Genomic DNA, 17,360 nt, shown 5'->3' with positions numbered 1-17,360 from the left:
ATATATATATATATATATATATATATATTTTTTTTTTTTTTTTTAAAGGGTGTAGAAAAGAAGTCTTTGGGGCTAGACATCTAACACCTAACTAGCAGTGGTAGCATTTTTTGAGATAGAGTACATCCAACTTAGAAGTAAAAGGAAAAGAAACCCTCCACAGTCTAAATTCATGCACAAAGAAGTGGTTCAAGACAAACATTTCACATTATGGCTTAACAAGTAAGTTCCATTGGACACTAAAAGTGAAAAGCAAACTATACATCTGAGAAGGTCGATAGCTACAATATTTAAGGGCTCCAAAACTCAATAGTAAAAAAAATTAAATAAATAACTGAATTTAAAATGGGCAATAGACATTTCTCAAAAGAAGACACACAAATGGCCTGGAGGTATATACAAAAAAAATTACTAATCATCAGAAAAATGCAAATTAAAAACCACAATTAGAGCTTACCATACCCCACTGAAATTGGCTATTATCCAGGTAAATGGAGAAAATCAAATTCCATGTATGTATAATTTTGCCAAAATGAACCCAAATATTATATATAACTATAATGTACTAATAAAAGAAAAAAATTAATAAATAAATATCCAAAAAGTGGCTATTATCCAAAATACTAAAGATAACAAGTGCTGGCAAGGATGTGGGGTGTTTTCTTTCATCACATTGGATTTGCTATCCGATTGCCCCTGGCTTTCATATTTTCTTATATGAAATCTGCTGTTAATCTTATTGAGGATTCCTTTTATATGATGTGCCCTTTATCTTTTGCTGCTTTCAAAGTTTCATCTTTGTCTTTGCCTGCTAATATACAAACTTACATTTTAGGATTTAGTGTCTTGAAAAAGCCAAAGAGTTGCTTTGGGTGGGAATAAGTCCTGTAATATATAAACCGTTATTAGTAGCCTGTGTGGATTAAACAGTATCCAAGGGACCACATTCAGGAGTTGTGGTCAAATAGGTTGTGTGCACAATTACAACTGGGAAGATTTATAGATTTAGAAATGGAACATTAAAATAGGGATGTCAGAATTTAGAGCATTAGGTCAGAGAACACAAAACTGAATAATTAAGCCTGTGTCTTTTTCTGGCAGTAAATCACAGAAGCCTGGTTAAAGTGAACATATCAAAGCTTAATGTTCATGGATCCACAGAGAATAGAATGAGCCAGGCAGAAACTGAAAGCAAATAAACATACATGTGTGTCTGGATTGAAAATTAAATGAAGAACTAGGAAATAAGCATAGAATGGAATTCAGGTTAGCACTGAAACTGGTATCTTGAAAGCTAGAGGAAACTTTCAAATGCACAACAAGGTTGTTGATTCTTAGCTAGATCCAGTAGGGAAATTTTTTTTTCTCTCTCTCTACCTTTCCTAATTTATGGGTAAGTAGATAAATGCTTGGAGTCTTGTGCAATCCCCTAAGCCCCCAAATGGCAGGATTCTTTGGGAGAGACAGTTACTGTAGTAGAGAAAAATCCTCATCATTATCCTTAAAATTAAGTTATATGCAATTACTGATGTATCCAAAAAGCTGTAACATTATCTTTTTACCAACAGTCTACAAAATTAAGGGAACACTGAGGTGGCCTTTTGTCACTAAAGGGACTAACATTCCAAAACCATATATATGCCTCCAAGAAAGATCTGGGTGCCATATTAAAATAAATCATTTGAGTTAAAAAAAAAAAACAATTCTTAAAGCAAGTTCTTTATATAAAATTACATACTACAATTATTGATAATAATTAACATCAGATTTTAAAAGTCCCAAATTTTGCCTAGTGTTTATAGCATAGTAGTTAAGAGGAAGGTTTTTGGAGCCAGATTAAATTCAAATCCTTCCTCTATCATTCATTAACTGACTGACATTTAGTAAGTTACTTAGCATTTTCCTCTTCTGTAAAATGGGAATAGTAATAACAACTCTTAACAAAGATATGTTATGAGAAATAAGTAAATGAATATATCTAATGTACTTAGAAAAGTACCTAGCTAGTATACACACACATATACATATATGTGTGTATGTGTGTTTTAATGAATATATATGTGTACATATATAACATTTATTATATATACATATATATATAACATTATAAATTTATAATATAAATTGTAGTACTATATTGTACTTAGACAAAGACCAGGTTTATTTATAGGTTCTGCTTTTTGTTAATGGACAATCTGTGTAATTAATAATCTCCTATTTTCCTCTCTTCTAAAATGATAGAAATAGCATTATTCATTTAACAAAATTTTTCAAGCTCCTAATCTCTCAAATAACGTGTTCCATAAACATCATATAACTATACAAATTCTAAGTATTACTATAAGTGGTAATATTGATATTAATGATAAACAGCCTCCAACTTAAATGATACATGATGAATTATAGCCCCTAAAATCAAGTCTCAAAAACATTTTCTATTTTTAAAGATGATCAATGAAATTCCATAACTTATGTTTAAAGATGTTTCTTGAAAAAATATTTCATTTTTCATACTTTTTTCTGGAAGGAAAATTACATGGTATATTACACCAATAACGAAAAACATGTACTTTTTACCTTGGTCAACACAGGGGGTTTTTTGGTAAAGATACATAGAATCATGAGGAAAACCATAAACACCATTACGCTATTTTTTTGTTTTCTTGTTATTTACTTTATAGTCACATATTGTAGTACTAACTGTGTGCCAGGCACCATTTTAAATATTTTACAGATTTCATCTGATTATTTCCTACTATCAGCCCTCTAAGGTATAGAGCACCATTATTCCACTTTTGTAGGTGAAGATAAAGGCACATAAAGCTTTAGTAACTTGCCAAAATGGACAGTTTCAGGATGGTATCTCACCCATTCTGGTTTCAGAGATAGCTGTGTTTCTTGTGCACCTCTCTCTGCTCTCCATTTCTGTGTTCCATGTCTTCTGTTCACTGTTTCTCTGTCAGTTTCTGTCTATTAATTAATGTTTTGATTTTTGGTTCTCCCATAGCTCTCATCATCCCTCTGTCATGTCAAACCACTTGATAGGTCACTAGACAGTGCATGTATGACTATTTTTGAGTGAAGAACCTGATCAGCTCTGGTTGGATAAACTGAAAGTCATGATGCAAGCATAAAATGTAACACCCTCTAAGGAATCACCTCTAGGGAACATTATGCTGTGTCAGTATGCTATGGTGAGCAATCCAAGTCTTCTTTGAAAAAGGTATATAAATGAAATCTGGTAATTTTTACCCTTTTGATAATAGTTTTTAATTTTTTAAGGGAGAGATGGATTTATTTTTCTGATCCTCAGGAATTTTTTTAATTAAATTATTTATTTATCTCTAATTTTGTTATACATGATGGCAGAATACAATTCATTTCATATTACACATATAGAGCACAATCATATTTTTCAATGATGAACATTTTTCTCCCATACTATGGCAAATGTAAAAGTTAACACATACAAATTGACTTTTTATATATTTTTTAATTTATTTATTTTTTCTAATTTGTTATACATGACAGCAGAATACATTTTGATTCATAATACACAAATGTAACACAATTTTTCATCTCTCTGGTTGTACACAAAGTAGAGTCACACCATTCATTTCTTCATCTTTATACCTAGGGTAGTGATGTCCATCTTATTCCACTATCTTTTCTATTCCCATGTCTCCTCCCATCCACTCCCTCCCCTTTGCCCTATCCAAAGTTCATCCATTCCTTCCATGTTCCCCCTCCCCCATTGTGGATCAGCATCCACTTATCAGAGAACACATTTGGCCTTTGTGTTTTAGGGATTGTCTTATTTTACTTAGCATGATATTCTCTAACTCCATCCATTTACCTGCAAATGCCATGATTTTATTCTCTTTTAATGCTGAGTAATATTCCATTGTATATTTATACAACATTTTCTTTATCCATTCATCTACTGAAGAGCATCTAGGTTGGTTCCACTATTTAGCGATTGTGAACTGTGCTGCTATAAACACTGATGTGGCTGCGTCCGGTAGTATGCTGTTTTTAAGTCCTTTGGGTATAAACTGAGGAGTGGGATAGCTGGGTCAAATGGAGGTTCCATTCCAGGTTTTTTAATGAATCTCCATACTGCTTTCCAGATTGGCTGCACCAATTTGCAGTCCCACCAGCAATGTAAGAGTATGCCTTTCCCCGTACATCCTCACCAATACTTATTGTTGCTTATCTTCTTGATAACTGCCATTCTGACTGGAGTGAGATGAAATCTTAGTTTTGATTTGCATTTCTCTAATTGCTAGAAATGTTGAACATTTTTTCATATATTTGTTGATTGACTGTATATATTCCTCTGAGAAGTGTCTGTTCAGTTCCTTAGCCCATTTATTGATTGAGTTGTTTGTTTTTTTGGTATTTAATTTTTTGAGTTCTTTATATATCCTGGACATCAGTGCTCTATCTGATTTTCTACTAGGTCCCTAGATTGCTTATGAGGTTAAAAACTAAAATTCTATGATGACTCTAGTCATATTGCTTGAGCAATTGTTTAACTAGACATATTTTTATAAAAATATCTAACTAGATCTCTTACAGATATGTTTAGTAGTATACCACAATAGTATATACTCATGGCTACCCTGGAAAATAATCCTGTTAAAACTGTTAACATAATATTAAATTATAGTGTATTGAAATGTGGTGCATATAGCAAAATATACAGTGTTTTCTGGATATTTGTATTCTAGTTCCAACTTTCTTTCTTATTGCCTTTCTTTCTAATTAGCCCTGGATAATTTACAGATGTTTTTCTGTACATGTTGTATTAGCAACAATCTCCTCATCTATAAAGTAAGGGACTAAATTACCTCTAAAATCCTTTCCAAGTCTAAAATTGTCTGGTTCTGTGATTTAATTTGTACTGTATGCTTCTTTACTTAGCAGATATCAAGCATACAATCAGTTACTTCTGTTCTATCATAAAAATAGATTTCCATTAATGGTCTTGGAGTTACCAAAGGAAGGCTTAACTGTATCAGATTATAACTATTAAAAACACATTCAAACCAAACATAATAAGATCAGAACATAGGATAATAATGGTTTATCCATAATACCTATAACCTGTAGTGTTCAATGTTGTAAACAGTGTAATCTTTTCTTTTTCTGTCATCCTAAACTACTAGATAAAACTCTAAGGAAACAATGTACTTCATTTCTAATACAATACCAGTACAAATGGCTGTCATATTTAGATGACTACTCAAGATAGGCATACAATGGGGCATTTAACTATATGAGACTAACCTAATAGTTAACCAATATTTTTCAATCACTTTAGGAATATTAAAAGTATAATAAAGATGGAAAACACATTCTCATTATTCTGTGAACCTCCATATTGTCGATAACTCTGTTACCAATTGATGATTTGATTCCATTGTTTTACCTGGATATAGAGATATGGTTATCATAGAATATTATACAGTGGTATAAAGTGAAATTATGTGTTCGGGGGTCAAACAGACCTGAATTTGCATTTTAGTCCACCAGTCATTAGCTCTGTTATATTTATAAGTTACTTAAGTATAAACTTACATTTTGTAAGTTACTTAAGTTCATATCCATGAACCTGTTTTATCACTTGTAAAATAGCAATAATTGGAATTATCTAATAGGTTGTTATAAGATAGGTTATAAAACATATTTCAAGCACTTGATACATTTTTAACCTATATAGATAGGCATTTAATAAGAAGTATTGGTATTAGTTAAGCATAGATGCTTTAAAGTTATTTCAACATATGCAGCAAGTTCAATGATTTTTTTATAAAGTATATAAACACACACTTACCATAGGACTCATCGTTTCTACTTCTAGAGATATTTACTCAAAAGAAATGGAGGTAAATGTCTACAAAGTGACCTGTATGCAGATATTTAGAGCCCCGTTATTAATAATTGCCAAAAATAAGAGAAATCCAATGTCACTTAGATTGTGGTACCTTCACAGAAAGTAATATTGCTCAGTGACATAAGGAATCATTTACTGATACATGCAATAATATAGATCAATCTCAGAAGTATTATATTAAATAAAAGAAACCAAACTCAAAGACTGCATCATATTTATGTATATAACTTGCTAGGAAACAGAAAAACTGTAGGGACAAAAATCACATCAGTTGTTGTGTATAAAAAGCTATATACTGAAAATGGGTGAATTGTTGCTTTATGCAAATTATGATTTAATTACCCTGACTTAAAAAATCCATGTGCATACTTATATGATATTGCATATATGTTTTGTTTTGATAAAACAAAAACTTTACCTTAAAAAATGAGTATAAGCATAAAACTTGTATTAGCATGTTCACTTAAAATTATAATTTTCTATAGAAATCCTGACTCACTGTAGACTGCTCAAAAATATATTTTCAGTAATTTTATCAAAATTTTCAATTAGAGCCAGACACGGTGGCACACTCCTATAATATCAGAGTCTCAGGAGGGTGAGATAGGAGGATCTCAAGTTCAAAGCTAGCCTCAGCAAAAGCTAGGTGCTAAGTAAGTCAGTGAGACTCTCTCTCTAAATAAAATTCAAAATAGGGCTGGGGAGGTAGCTCAGTGGTTGAGTACCCCTGAGTTCAGTTCCCAGTACCAAAAAAAAGTGTTTTTTTCAATTAGCATATATAGAGAATGTGAAGAGTATAGTATAAGGGGAAATATAGAAAATTTATTCCAACATAAGTCTGAGGGGAAAGAAAACAAAGTATGCTTACTGTGAAATATGAGGTAATGTGTAAAAACAAGTCCAAATATATCAGTAATCACAGTGTATGTATAAAAAACACTATAGGAAAAGATACATGTATCAATATGAATAACTGACCAAAAACAATTGTCCATGAATACATAAAGATACAATATCTATAAGGATATAACTGTGTAGTAAAGTATAAAATATTCTTGAAAATGATGAACCCCAACTCACAGAGATGTTTTACTTTATGTCTGTGAGGGAAGGAAATAGATATGACTGGTAATGTGATTTTTGTGGGACAGGATGATTGATTTTTTTTAATTTAAAGCAAAATATAAAATTTCTAAAAAATTTAAAGCAAGATAATGCCAAAAATGGCATTATCTATGCTGTCAATTTTTCAATTTTATAAATGGATGTATTTATTTGCAAAAACACAAATATGGCAGTTTCTATTTGTAAATGCATAGAATATCTCTTGAAGGAAACACAACAAAAAGGTAACTGGCAATCTCACTAGAGGGGATATGTAGTACTGAAGAATGGAAGTGGGAGACTTACTTTACATCGAACATTCTCTTACCCTAAGTTTCATTAGTTTTATTTACTGTATGCATTTAATTATGTGAGTATGTACCTAGATGATAGCATGCAGTTTTTATAGAAGAAATTGCCAGAAAATGGGAATGGTATGCTCAAAAAAAAAAAAAAAAACAAGAAAAATATAATTTGCTAATTTCCTTAATATTTTGAAATAAAATTCATTTTTTTACTTATAGTGTGATGGAATTATGTTAATGAAGAATCTGGGAAATACAATAGAAGTAAACAGCACTTTAAAATTAGTTTTTAATGCTCCATGTAACAGACATTCAATTCAAACTTCACTAACACCATGTCCCGCTCAGAAACAAAAAGGATTTACTTACCCAGGAAGTCTAAGAAGTAGATCTGCGTCTGTCTTCTGGCATATATAGCTCTAAGAGTACAAATGGTGTCATCAGGAATCAGTTTTCATCTAGGATAGTGGGATGGAGTACTCTGATGAGAGAACATGGATCTTGTATCTGAGGTGATAGGGAATGAAGTTCATCCTAGCTGCTAGGTCTGAAGTAGTAGCCCTGTGCCATTGTGTAAGGAGATTTTCCCCCAAAGACAGCATGACCAGATAAAGTAAGGAGATTTAAAGCCAGAAAGTTTATAATAACCTTGACATAGTCACCAGAGTGTAGAGAGAAAATTAGACATTGAGAATAAGAAATTGAATTGTTTATGAAGCAACACTGCATCTTCATTGCCAACTAAATGTGGGAGTGAAAGGGAAATGTTCAATATTTCCTTAAGCATGAGAAATTTAAGTTCTCACAATCCATTTTCATTATGGAAGTTTCTAAGCAAAGATCTACATTTTGGTATTTTCCTACAAGAACATTGCTTTTTTTGTTTGGTTTTAGTTTTTTGTGTTTATTCTTTGCAGAACTATCAGTTTAAAAAAAAATCAGAATAATCACCTAAAGTATTTAGCATTGGCATATTTTTCAAAGTTTCTGTTACCTGACTATTATCTGATGTATTTTAAATACAAGCAACAGAATATTTGAAGTTTTATTGAACTGAATGCAATGTGACCTTTTTTGTGTGATTCTTTTTAACTTGCTGTTAGTCATAGTGAGTACCTGTGCCTTCCAAAGTACCATTACAGTCCATACTTTAGGGTACAGTGAAAATTGGGGAAGTGGTTAATTATTGATGTCAAAAACAACTACTTGGGTTGGGGTTGTAGGTCAGCAGTAGAGTGCTTGCCTTGCATGTGTGAGGCACTGAGTCCAATCTCTGCACCACATAAAAATAAACTTTAAAAAATAAAGGTATTGTGTCTATGTACAATTAAAAAAAAATCCTACTTTTTTATTTTAAAAGATTTTTCCTTATTTGTTAGAGTGTTTCATCTATAATTATGGAATACACCATGTTAAAGTAAGCATTCAAACATCTTAAGTTTAATTACAAAGAGAACCCTTTGTTAGAATTTATTAGCCCAGATAGAGAACAAATTAATATCTTGTGCCTAAACTTTATATGCAAATATCGAAACTGCTGCACATTTTTATAATTCTCCATTATTAAAATAGAAAAATGGCATTATCTATTGTTCACTTTCATTACACTAATTAATTTTTCTATAATTAGGATTTTTTATTTTTCTTATGACTGCATTCTTATGCAAGAAAATAATCCCACCGAAATCACAATGGATTCAGCAACATTCTATAACTCCACTTGAAACTTTCAATTATTTTTAAGTATTGGCATTGATGTAGTTTGTGAGGTTTGTGACAATAAGATTGCTTTGTGTTTGTGTTATCTATCAAACAACATTTCGGGTAAAAAACAATCTTTTCATGCAAATTTAATCTCAAATTAATAATATTAAAATCTGCTTACTGGTGCTATATTTAAAAAGCTATGCTGAAAACCCTTTTGGCATTTCTTAAAATCTAGTGTGAATGATGGTGAAAAGACAGCAAAAGGTTTTGAAATTACTGTTTTAACCCTATCAAAAACACTATAGATAACACTACATTTCAAAAAACTAAAAAATATATATCTGAAGTTTTCACCATAAAGAAATGATAACTGTTTGAGGAGTTAGAGTTTAACCTGATTTAAACATCATAAAATATACACGTGTTTAAACATCACATTACTTAATTAGAATAATTTTATGTTTTCAAGTTATCAGTTAAAATAAATTTAATTTGAAATCTCTAGCATTCAAAGTTGCTAACATTTGCCTTTTAGGGATTTTTTTTTCACCTAACAAAAAGGAATTGAAAAGGTTAAATCATTTCTGTAAGAATCAGATATGTCAGGTATTTTTTTTCACATTAAATATCAAAGATGGCTTGGCAACATATTTAGAATTTTCTGAGCTTTACTATTAATAAAGTTAAAAGAAAATCTAATGTGATTAGGCAGCGAAGCCACATTCAATTTGTATGTGAAACACCCATTGTGCTTATCTCTACCCTAGATATTGCTCTGAACCCATTCTGAATTCTGTGTATAAAGTTAAACATTGCAGAAGGGCATATATCTGATGATACAGATAAAATAAGGTAGAAGTTTAATAATGAGCAAAGTTCATAATTTACTGTTCATGTCTTTGGTATTTCTATTATTAATACATTTTAATCATTGTCTGTGAAATTAAGACACTAATAAAAATATTGATAAGTTTTTCAGCTCCCAGAAATGTAAGACCTCTATTCATACTGTACTACTGTTTTTTTAACACCACAAAATTAATATTGAAATTTTAAAAATGTTAACTACTTACAGGCAAAGTTGTTATCGATGCAAGAAGCCAGAGAAGCTGCAGTTGAACAGTACAAAAAATTGGAAGAAGAAATCCAGACACTACGAGTTTACTACAGGTAAAATTCTTTTTAGCTTGGGCTTAAATAAATATTGTTTGGGAAATGTTTCTACCTAATTTCACGATAGTGAATGAGGAGATACTTAAGTAAAATTAAAAATTACACATTCAAAGCATTTTTGTAACTTTAAAAATATTTAGCCAAAAATATTCATCATTCTACCTCTTTTCCTTCCTGCATTTGGTAAAATTTAAACTCCCATCAAAATTATAAAATTTACATAACTCATTACTAGATGTCTAAATGAAACCTTGTTAGCTATTGAACTATTTACCCATCTAAATGCCACCTCTAAGGTGATATACGAGTAACTTTTCAACTATTATAGTATACTTATGAGAAGTTTCTAAAGAAATGTCTCTAAAGGATTTTTAACTGACTTAATTAGTTTATGTTCCAGTAGTTGTAAAATTAATTCAAAAAGTTAAAACTGGCTTTTCTTCTTAAATTTATTTATATGTGGTGCTGAGAATCAAACCCAATGCCTCATACATGCCAGGCAAGTGCACTACCGCTGAGCCATAGCATTTTTAATGAAAAGAAATAGAATAGAAAATGTCAGATTGTATCCTGTATAGTAAGAATAAATACTGTTTTATTTTTGTGTCAGTTTTCTGATGTGTATGTGAAGAGAGGGATAAGATTAAATATTGGGTTATATGCAAAATATGTGTTCTCACAGTAAATCATGGTTTAGAAAAAAAGTTTGAAAACACTGATGCCCTACAGATTTTTCAACTACTAATATTAAAAATAACCTTAAGTCTGAAATGTGAATTCACTAACTGAAGTTGTACTGAAAGTTGTTTTTGTTATTAATTTGAACCTCTTCTTAATATAATGTTGATAAAGCAACTAAATCAAAATCAGTTTTACTGGAATACAATTATGAAGTTTTTACATTACAATATTGCTAAATGTCATCATGACAAATGCATTAAATAGTCACTTCTAGTAACACATCTAATGACTGTGAATGATATTTTTATGTAACTGCAAATACTTAAGTATATGACATGAAAAGTATATGACAGCTTTGAAGGTGTCAATGACATCTGCAGCAGTTGGTTGTTATGGATTGAATGTGTCACCTCCAAAACAGGTATGCTGAACTCTAACCTCCAGTACTCAGAATGTTTTGAAAATTCATTTTGAAATAGGGTCATTTCAGAGCAGTCAAATTAAAATGGGGTTATTAGGATGAATCCTAATCTGACTGGCATGCTTTTTTAAAAAAGCAGGGGCTGGCCAGGGGAGCAATCTGGCTTTGCATGATAGTTATCACCTAAAATCCCAGTGATTCTGGAGGCTGAGGCAGGAGGATCTCAAATTTAAGGCCAGCCTCGGCAATTTATTGAGACTCTATCTCAAAATAAAATTTAAAAAGGGCTCAGTGGTAGAATGCCCCATGTTCAATCCACAAGTACCAAAAGAGAAAAAGACAAGAGAGAAAGACAATATTAAGTAACACAGAGCCGGGGGTGGTGGCACACCCCTGTAAACACAGCAGCTTGGAAGGCTGAGGCAAGAGGATCTGGAGTTCAAAGCCAGCCTCAGCAACTTAGCAAGGGCCTACACAACTCAGGGAGGCCCTGTCTCTAAAAAAAATTAAAAAGGGCTGGGAATGTGGCTCAGTAGTTAAGCATCCCTGGGTTCAATCTCTGGTAACAAAAAGAGAGAGAGAGAGAGAGAGAGAGAGAGAGAGAGAAGATGGCCATGTGACTGAAGTGATGCATCTACAAGCCAAGAAATGCCAAGAATTACCAGCAAACTCTAAACACTAGGAAAGGCAAAGAAGGATTCCCTTTTAGAGCCATCAGAGAGAGTATAGCCCTGCTGACACCTGATTTTAGACCAGTTTGTCCAGAACTGTGTCACATTAAATTTCAGTTGTTTTAAGCCATTTAGTTTGTCACTGACTGTGGGAAATCATTTGTTTTTGCAGTTACCATCAGTGGCTATAGATGAGTATTCAGGTGGGCAGGTAGGCAAACTCCAATAATGAATGAATATATTCACTCCTTTTTTTAACTGTTGAATGAATATTATAGTCTTTTCTCTCTTTACACCAGTGATTCTCAACTGTTAACTACTGTTAGAATCACCTGAGGAACCTCTAAAAATCCTGATCCTGATGCCCTCCCTACACAACCTAGGCTTATTATATCAGGTATAGGTGTGTTTTAAAGCTCCTAGAAATTTTCATGTGCAGCCAAGTTTTAGAGCTAGTGTTTCAAATGCATATTTGTTAGCTGTATTAAATTAGGGTCTCAGTAAAATATTAAAAGGATACATGATTAACCCTTTATTAAGACTTATGAGCCAGGCCTGGTGGTGATACCTATAATCCTATTCAGGAGCTTGAGGCCAGCCTACATTGCAAGACTCTGTCTCAAAATAAATAAAGAGTTAGGGACATGGTTCAGTGATAGAGGACCCCTGGGTTTTATCCCCAGTACTACACACACACACACACACACACACACACACACACACACAAAGGCTTATATCAATGTCATATGATTGTCGCCTATTGGTGTTACAGTGTGGGAGGTAGCAGATTCACTCCATTTATATGAATAATTTTTATGGAAACTTCTCTGCTACCCTTGTGAGATAGGACAGCAGGTGCTCTGTTGATAAAATGACAGTGTCCAAGAATTTTAACAGATGTATGATAATCTTGCATGAACTGACATTACTTCCTCAAAAAAAAAAAAAACTAAGATGCCAGTTCTTAAGGCTCCTTCTCATTGCTGAGTTGCAGATCACTCAATTATTTTGAAAAGTATGAAGCTAAAATATTTGTTTTCAGAGGCCTTTTTTTTCTATTTACATCAACATGATTTCTTCTAAACAATTCAGTAGGAGAATTAATGAGTGTAAAATTACTAAAACTAAGGAGAAATTTCCAAAAAGAAAAAAAAGTAAAATACCACTAAATAGTTGTATTAGATAAGAATTAAAAATATCCTTTGTGTTTGATATTTGGTGGTCATTAGTGACTTCCACAAAAAAAAGTTTCATTAAATATAAAAGAAACAGTTCTTAGTAAATTGAAGAGAAACAATAGGTAAAGAAGTATGGCAATTTGGACAGTGGCATAATCCTTGAAGAAACTTGAATAAAAAAATATAATAATGACAGTTGAGAAGAAAGGAAGGAAGGTTAGTGATTTTCTTTTTCTGGTTTTGAAAAGTGGCAAATTCTTGAATTTGTATGGTTGATTGGAAGGAGCCCATAGGAGTGTTATTGAACAGACTCTGGAGAAGGTGGAAAGAAAGAGACTTAAGAGTATTTGTAGAAGAGTTTATGTTGAACAGGAAGATGGCCAACTTGTAATCATAGATAGGAGTAAAGGAGGTAAGAATAACAGAGTGTAAATAAATTTGAGGCTTCAAAAAATAGAGATTGATGTGAGCTTCTGAAGATGAGTGGTCAGGAGGCCCTGCCAGGAATGATAGGGTTAGAATAACCACTCAAGTTCAGAATGGGAGAGAGAACTGAATATGGGGAAAAAAAAAAAAAAAGTCAAGTCAAGGGCTGGGGATGTAATGTAGTCCAGTGGTAGAACACTTGCCTAGTGTGTACAGGCTCTGGGTTCAATCCCCAGCACCACAAAAGGTCAGCAGGGAGAAAAAGGAGCCTAGTCAAACAATCCTGAGGACTCAGCTAGGGATGAATGCCACATTCAAGTACCCTTGTATAACAGTAAAAAAGGCAAAGGATTGAACTGTCTTAGGATTCCAAATTATAAGAGGAAAATGATAGAGAATAGAGAAGATTGGAGGGTACTAGCAAAAAATGTTGTTGGAATGATAAATGATTTTCTAAGCTAAATAGGTAAGAAAATAAAGTTGAAGGGACATGTATACTGAGAAAAAAAGGAAGTATCAAGAAACCATAAATCTTAAGGAGATTACAGAATAAATATAATAGGACTAAGAAAATTCAAGACCTGAAGGGATAGGAGGTTATAGTCAGGTCAAGAACATTGCTATTTAAAATCTCAGAAGTGGCCAGGTGTGATGGTACACACCTGTAATCCCAGCAATTCAAGAGCCTGAGGCCAGAGGATCGAAAGTTTGAGGCCAGCCTTAGAAACTTATCAAGGCCCAAGAAACTAAGGCTTTGTCTCAAAATAAAAATAAATGAAAAGGGCTGGGATGGAGCTCAGTGGTATCTCTGGGTTCAGTAATCCTGGGTACAAAAAAATAATCTCAGAAGTAAAACACTCAGTTCTGAGCAATGATGATGATGTTTAAGGCATTGCTTTAGAAGTGGATAATTAATATGAGAAGAGGTGAAGGTCACAAGATGTAAAACATATTGAATATTCACTTAGGTATCATCTCTAAAAATACTGATATATGTGAGTTGCTCCTTATTAAGGGTGAAAATAGAAAATGACCTAAAAATAAATAAAATCTTCATCTTGAAATACAAGAATGACAGATAGATAGATAGATAGATAGATAGATAGATAGATAGATAGATAGATAGGTGTATCAGAGGAAATCTGACAATGTGGATGCACAGAAGAATGTATGATAGACACCTAAGAAAAATGTGGGTAACATAAGTTCATCTTCCAGAAAAATTCATGTGTCTTATCAAAACAAAAAGGTACAGAGAACTGTTGTGGCTTGATGGTGGGGATGTAAAATGATGCAATTGCTATAGAAAACAATTTGGTGGTTTCTCAAAGTTCAAAAACAAAATTATCACATGATCCAGCAATTCTGCTTCTAAGGATATACTCAAAAGAATTTAAAACAAAGATTCAAACAGTTGTTCATAGGAACATTATTTACAGTAGCCAAAAGTTAGAAGCAACCCAGGTATTCATTAACAAATAAATGGGTAAACAAAATGTGGTGTAAATGGGTGTGTATGTAAATTGAAATATTCAGACTAAAAAATGAAATTCTGCCCTAATCTTCATCATGTGGGATTAGGTCCCAACTTCCTTAATAAGACTCCTATAGCACAAGAATTAAAAACAAGAATCAAATAAATGGGATGGATTCAAACTAAAAAGTTTTTTCTCAGCAAAAGAAACAATCTGTGAGGTGAACAGAGAGCCTACGTCCTGGGAGCAAATTTTTACCCCTCACACATCAGATAGACCACTAATCTCTAGGGTATATAAAGAACTCAAGAAGCTAAGCACCGAAAAAACCCAAATAACCCAATCAATAAATGGGCTAAGGACCTGAACAGACACTTCTCAGAAGAGGATATAAAATCAATCAACAAATATATGAAAAAAATGCTCATCATCTCTAGCAATCAGAATTGCAAATCAGAACTACTCTAAGATATTATCTCACTCCAATCAGAATGGCAGCTATTATGAAGACAAACAACAAGTGTTGGCGAGGATGTGGGGAAAAATGTATATTCGTACATTGCTGGTGGGACTGCAAATTGGTGCAGCCAATTTGGAAAACAGTATGGAGTTTCCTTGGAAATCTGGGAATGGAACCACCGTTTGACCCAGCTATTCCACTTCCCGGACTATACCCAAAGGACTTAAAAACAACATACTACAGGGACACAGCCACATCAATGTTTATAGCGGCACAATTCACAATAGCTAAACTGTGGAGCCAACCTAGATGTCCTTCAGTGGATGAATGGATTAAAAATGTGGCATTTATACGCAATAGAATATTACTCAGCATTAAAAAAGAACAAAATCATGGTATTTACAGGTAAATGGATGGCGCTGGAGAAGATAATGCTAAGTGAAGTTAGCCAATCCCCAAGAAACAAATGTTTTCTCTGATATAAGGGGGGTGACTCATAGTGGGGTAGGGAGTAAGAGCATGGGAGGATTACATTAATTCTAGATAGGGAAGAGGGGTGGGAGGGAACAGAGGGGAAAGGGGGTTAGTTAGGATGGTGGAATGGGATAGTCATCATTATACAAAGTACATGTATGAAGACTTGAAATGTGTGTCAACATATCTTATATACAAACAGAGATATGAGTGGTATAAATGTTTATTAAGAATTGTAATGAAAAAAAAGTTAAATAAAATAAATTTCAAAAAAAAATTTAAAAATGAAATTCTAATACAGCATTCATGAATCCTGGAAAGCTATGCTAAGTGAAATAAGTATGATCAAAAAGACAAATATGCTATGATTTCATGTATATAAAGTACCCTAATAGACTAATTCATATATATAAAAAGAATAATAGAGGTTACCAGGAACTAGGGGAAGAGGAAGGTAGGGAATTGTATAAATTGTTTACGATGATGAAAACATTCTGGAAACGAATAGTGGTGATAGTTGGGCAACATTGTGAATGTACGTACGGCTATTGAAATATATACTTAAAAATGATTAAAATGATAAATTGTATGTTATTAGTTTACCATGTATACAACTCTAGCAAAGGGAGGAAGTTTCCAAAAATAACTGTGCTTAAATTTCCTGGAAGCTCAGATTCTGATTTAATTTTATTTAAATGAAAGTAAACTATTTACATACTTGAACAATTGATGCTTACAAATCCCTATATGAGATGCATTTCACACATACAGATATTAGTTTTTTCCTCAAAGCTTCCTAGTTTATAGGAAAAGAAAAAATTCCATTTTTTTTTCTTTTTTTTTTTTTTAATTTTTTATTGTGGGTTGTTCAAAACATTACAAATTTCTTGACATATCATATTCCACACTTTGATTCAAGTGGGTTATGAACTCCCACCTTCACCCCATACACAGATTGCAGAATCACATCAGTTACACATCCATTGATTTACAAATTGCCATCCTAGTGTCTGTTGTGCTCCACTGCCTTTCCCATCCTCCACCCTCCCCCCTCCCCACCTCTCCCCTCCTCTCTCTCTACCTCCTCCACTGTATAACCCTGAGGGTCTCCTTCTATTACCATGCAATTTCCCTTCTCTCTCCCTTTCCCTCCCACCTCTCATCCCTGTTAAATGTTAATCTTCTTCTCCTGCTCTTCGTCCCTATTCTGTTCTTAGTTACTCTCTTTATATCAAAGAAGACATTTGGCATTTGTTTTTTAGGGATTGGCTAGCTTCACTTAGCATAATCTGCTCTAATGCCATCCATTTCCCTGTAAATTCTATGATTTTGTCATTTTTTAATGCAGAGTAATACTCCATTGTGTATAAATGCCACATTTTTTTT

General features: G+C 32.8%; 1 protein-coding gene across 8 annotated transcripts in view; it reads left to right on the top strand.

Moving 5' to 3' along the window:
- Positions 1–17,360, top strand: part of Mipol1 (mirror-image polydactyly 1) — a 326,985-nt gene that overhangs the window by 212,086 nt on the left and 97,539 nt on the right. For all 8 annotated transcript variants that reach the window (XM_048798667.1, XM_048798663.1, XM_048798660.1 and 5 more), the window contains one exon: positions 10,091–10,185. In XM_048798667.1, the coding sequence (XP_048654624.1) occupies positions 10,091–10,185 (95 nt within the window). The remainder of the gene's footprint in view (positions 1–10,090; positions 10,186–17,360) is intronic.

This window comes from Marmota marmota, unplaced genomic scaffold, assembly GCF_001458135.2.
Source record: "Marmota marmota marmota unplaced genomic scaffold, marMar, whole genome shotgun sequence".
Taxonomy (NCBI): domain Eukaryota; kingdom Metazoa; phylum Chordata; class Mammalia; order Rodentia; family Sciuridae; genus Marmota; species Marmota marmota.
This window is presented reverse-complemented; position numbering and strand designations above follow the sequence as displayed.